Genomic DNA, 5014 nt, shown 5'->3' on the forward strand with positions numbered 1-5014 from the left:
ATTCTGATCATTCACATAAACTTATAGGACCATTGTCTGCCAACCTTATATATGTTCTTGGATACACTCCCCATTTCATAGACATACCTAATTGTTCAGCCTGTCCATCCATCTATCCACCTATATACCCATGCTTGCCTTCACTGACAATGCAGTACTGTATGTGCAAAAGGGTTCATATTGGTTGTCTGTCCCTCCCATGTACCTCTCTATGTCTTTCTCATCCTCAATGCTGCCATATTGGTCACTCACATTTGGTACACTGCCCTTCTCTTCACCCAAATCAATACTTACCTCTATCTATCTAACCACATTTAACAATATATTAAAACAAAAAACCCACTGTCATCGACTTAATTCCAACTCATAGTGACTCTCACTATGTTTCCAAGGCTATGAATATTTGTGGAAGTAAACTGCCTCATCTTTTTCACACAGAATAGCTGGTGGGTTTGAATCACTAACCTTCTGGTTAGCAGCCAAATGCCTTACCCACTACACCACCAGAGCTCCTTAACAATATATTAAAACCAAACATACTGCTGTCAAGTTGGCTCCAACTCATAGTGACCCCTCCTTGGGTTTCTGAAGCAGTGTCACTACGGAAGTAGATTGTCCCATCTTCTTTCCAAGGAGTGGCTGGTGGGTTTGAACCACCAGCCTTCTAGTTAGCAGTCAAATGCCTCAGGCAATGGACCACAGAGCTCCTTAACAATATATTAGGATACTTATATTTCTAAGTAAACTTCCAAGTTAGGTTTCATTTACAGATAATAATTTTTGAAAAACCAAATTTAAATATATATCAATATAAAATTAATGTAAAATTACATTATTGTATTTTTACACAAATAACAGATACACTATACTTTGTGCATGGTTTCCTTGGGAGCTATGAGTATCTACATGAGTATTATTTGCATGGGTGCATCATATGTGAAAAAATACAGTAATAAATGTTATAAAGAAATACAAAAAATTAGTTACCATATTTATAATTTCTGAATGGTGGTGGCAGGTTGGTCCTTAAAGGGACATCTATAAGAGAAAGATTATTTTTATTATAAAATATTCAAATATATATTCATAGCATATGCACAGTCTTTTGGTTGTGCTCTCCCATATACCTAATGACTAAACCACTTTTGTAAAAAATGGATAGAATGCAAAATGAAACCATTATGTCATCAAAATCCAAGGAGCATCTTAGTCAATGGAACCACTTCTAAGGTATTGAGCTCTCATTAGCATTATTAGATGAACTAATAAGAGTTTAGTAACACTATTAAATAAATTGGCATTTTATTAAATGCTATACTATCTACACACATTTGAAATATATTGTATACATGTGTGAGATTTATTTATTTTGTATATACATGAAACCTGTGAAAGCTAGAACTTGACAGAATTGCCTTGTTTTTCTGGGTCTTGCAAGTTTCCACCTATGATGGGGTATAACTTTTCTATTGCTCTCCATTCATGGAAAATATTTGAGCTTTCCTTCTCTGACTGGTTTCCACTTACACACATTCCAGTTTTCACAGAATTTACTGTAGTTAATGTTTGTTTAATATACAAATTTAATAATCCATTGAGGCCTTTGGCCAGTAGTAGGAACCAACAACCTAGAATAATTTTATCATATTTATCTAAATTCAGATAACCTACAGTATAACTCCTCTGAGTAATTAGTCAGCAAAGAACCACCACCAAAACCAAGACCAAAATCTTCTTAAAATTTGGGATTTAAAAAATACAAAATACCAGTATTTATTTAACTAATATCATCTGACGGTACAATTCAACAGAGAGGAATTTGGCAACATATATCCAAATTACATATGTATATACCCAGCAAACTCACTTTGGGAAATTTATTGAGATATACTTTGCACATTTGTGTGTGTGTGTGTGTGTATGTGTATGAAATGACATACATACAGATACTAAAAGCAGCACAGTTAGTAGCAAATGCTTAGAAAAATCCAGGTGTCCATCTACAGGGTACTTGTTAAATAATTGTAATATAACCAAACAATGAAAGGCACCTTTTTTTTTTTTTTATCCCTCAATAGTGGGTATATGGTTAAGTGAGGGCAACATCTCAAAAATGGTCTCAAACCCCATCTCCTTTAGCTTTGCTTGTAAGAAACTGCTAACCATTCCCCTCTCCCTCCCTGTCACGTTTTGATCACTTCCTCCCAGTTAAGGATTAATTTGTCCTTCAGCTAGCCCCAAGCAATTAAAGCCCTAACCAGCAGTGCTTTATCAAGCAAATACAGGTGATTCTGAAAGAGCTGTCTGGGGCTCCCTCCCGAGTGGCACAGTGCCACTGAGTCTAAAAACCGGTCATATATCCTTCCAGTCCTAGTCATGTAGACCCTATCCTCAATCCCCCAGACTCAGTTATAAATATTCCCAAAAGATGGGTGAGTTTTTTGGGGATATTCTCAGATCCAATTCCAGCCCCACTGCCCATTGGATCAGAAGTTGCTAGAAAGTTGTGTAAGCCTGTATCTATCTTTTTATCTATTACTTTGTAAACTGTCTCTCCCTCTCTCTCTTGATTCTGTCTTTTCCCCTCTTATTCTTAATAAAAAGCTCATGCCGGTAAGGGGACCCCCTGACAGATTTTTTTATTTCTCCAAATCCATCCAAAGGGGAATTTCAAATCCCCTGGGAAATTCCCAGGACAGTGGGTAAGGCATTTAGCTGCTAACCAGAAGGTCAGTGGTTCAAACCCACCAGCTACTCTGGATGGAAGATGAGGCAATCTACTTCCATAAAGATTTTTTTTCAAAAGTTTTCTTCTTATTTATTTTTTTAAAAATTTTATTGTGATATGGGTGGAAGTTTACAAAGCAAATTCATTTTCCATACAGATCATACACATTTTTTTTTTTCATGACATTGACTGCAATTCTCCACAATGTAACAGCTTTATTTCCATTTTCTCCCCATAGTTACCTCTTCCCTGTGTTCTCTCCCATCTATTTCTGGCCCTATCCCCAGCTATCTCCCTGTGCAAACACTGCCCTTCTGTTCTCGCACAACAACTGATCAACTGATTGCTCCAAGGAGCGTATCTACTTGGCATAATGTTCATTCCATATGCCTGTCTATTGTTTGGCTGGAAGCCACAGGAGTGAGTTCAGCTCCATACCTAAAAGGTAACTAGGGGCCATAGTCTCAGGGGTCTCACCAGGCTCTATCAGACCAACAAACCCAGTCTTTTTAATGAAAGACATTTTGCAAGTGTATTTAAAAATGAAAAAGGAATGGCGCTCTCTAAGGCCCTCCAAGCACTAATAGGATAAAAAACACAAAAACCAAGCCCACTGCCGTCAAGTCAATTCTGACTCATAACCATGCCCACTGAGTTTCCAAGACAGTAAATCTTTACAGAAGTAGATTGCCCAGTCTTGCTTCCACGGAGTATCTGGTGGAAGTCTTCTGGTTAGAAGTCAGATGTCTTAGGCACTGTGGTACCAGTAAGCCACCTATGGATTAAAAAGGGGAAAATAAAGAATATATATTTGTATTTGCTTGTATATACATAAGAATATTCTGGAAAGATACAAAAAATAATAATAATTACAGTGGTTACATGTGTGTCTTTAGGAAGGGGAGTAGAGTGTGGGTGTGGGAAGCAGTGCCTTGATCAGATAGAGAATAGAATTTGGAAGGAGACTTTTCACTGTACTTTTCACATTTTTATTTTAAAATCACATGAATGTGTTATCTATTAAAGAAAACTAAAACCCCCACACATGTGAATTAGGAAATGTGTGTTTTTAAGTATATATCCCTTTCAAAAGTCAAACATGTACCAAAATTAAAATATAATTTATTCCTTTATTCCACAATCATTTAGTGCATCTACTATCCAAAATTCCAGGAACTGAGGAAAAGGCAGCTACCAAGACAAGTGCCCACTTTGGAGAATGCATGCCCCGTTGGTGACCTCAGTGTAAAGTATGATGTTTAAAGCAAATGCTATGGTCTTAGGAGAGTGGTTTTCAACCCAGGTGGTGCATCCAAATCACCCAGCCCAGAACAGTTGGATCAGACTCACTACAGACTTGAGATCATTCTTTTCCCCATTTAATGGATTTCAGCCCTTTGTCAAAGATCAGCTGGCCATAGGTCAATGGATCTATTTCTGGGTTCTCAATTCTATTCCATTGGTCTGTGTGTCTGTATAGTAGGTTTTGAGATCCAGCAGTGTGAGACCTCCTAACTTCTTCTTCAATAGTGCTTTGCTTATCCAAGGTCTCTTTCCTTCCCATATAAAGTTAGTGATTGGTTGTTCCATATCTTTAAAAAATGTTGATGGGGTCTGGATTGGGATTGCATTGAATGTATAGATTGCTTTGGGTAAAACTGACATTTTCACAGTGTTCAATCTTCCTATCCATGAGCATGGTATGTTCTTCCATTTATGTAGATTTCATGGTTTCTTGAAGTAGTTTTCCTTGTACAGATCTTTTGTGTCCCTGGTAAGATTTACTCCAAGTATTTTATTTTTTGGTAGCTATTGTAAATGATATTGATTTCCTTATTTCTTTTTCAGCAATTTCTTTGCTGGTTTAGAGGAATCCAACTGATTTTTGGATGTTGATCTTGTATTCTGCCACAATGCTAAATCTCTCAATTAGTTCCAGTAGATTTTTGACAGAGTCTCTTGAGTTTTCTAGGTATAGGATCATATCATCAGCAAATAGGGATAGTCTGACTTCTTCCTTACCAATTTGGATGTCTCTGATTTCCCTTTCTTGCCTTATGGCCCTGGGGAGGACGTCCAGTACAATGTTGAATAGAAGTGGTGCTATACAGAGAAGGCATCCTTGTCTGGCTCCTGTTCCCAAGAGGAATGGTTCAGTCTCTCTCCGTTGAGAATAATGTTGGCTGTTGGTTTTTCATAGATGCCCTTTATTACGTTGAGGAATGTCCCTTCTATTCCTGTTTTGTTGAGAGTTTTGATCAGGAATGGGTGTTGAATTTTATCAAA

General features: G+C 37.3%; 1 protein-coding gene across 1 annotated transcript in view; it reads right to left on the reverse strand.

Annotated features, from left to right (window-relative positions):
* Positions 1 to 5014, reverse strand: part of CUNH2orf76 (chromosome unknown C2orf76 homolog) — a 120945-nt gene that overhangs the window by 69342 nt on the left and 46589 nt on the right. Inside the window, exon 2 of the mRNA XM_007937770.2 lies at positions 988 to 1038. Within this exon, the coding sequence (XP_007935961.1) occupies positions 988 to 1038 (51 nt within the window). The remainder of the gene's footprint in view (positions 1 to 987; positions 1039 to 5014) is intronic.

Source organism: Orycteropus afer, unplaced genomic scaffold (genome assembly GCF_000298275.1).
Source record: "Orycteropus afer afer isolate SDZICR_OR568_19922 unplaced genomic scaffold, OryAfe1.0 scaffold00004, whole genome shotgun sequence".
Taxonomy (NCBI): domain Eukaryota; kingdom Metazoa; phylum Chordata; class Mammalia; order Tubulidentata; family Orycteropodidae; genus Orycteropus; species Orycteropus afer.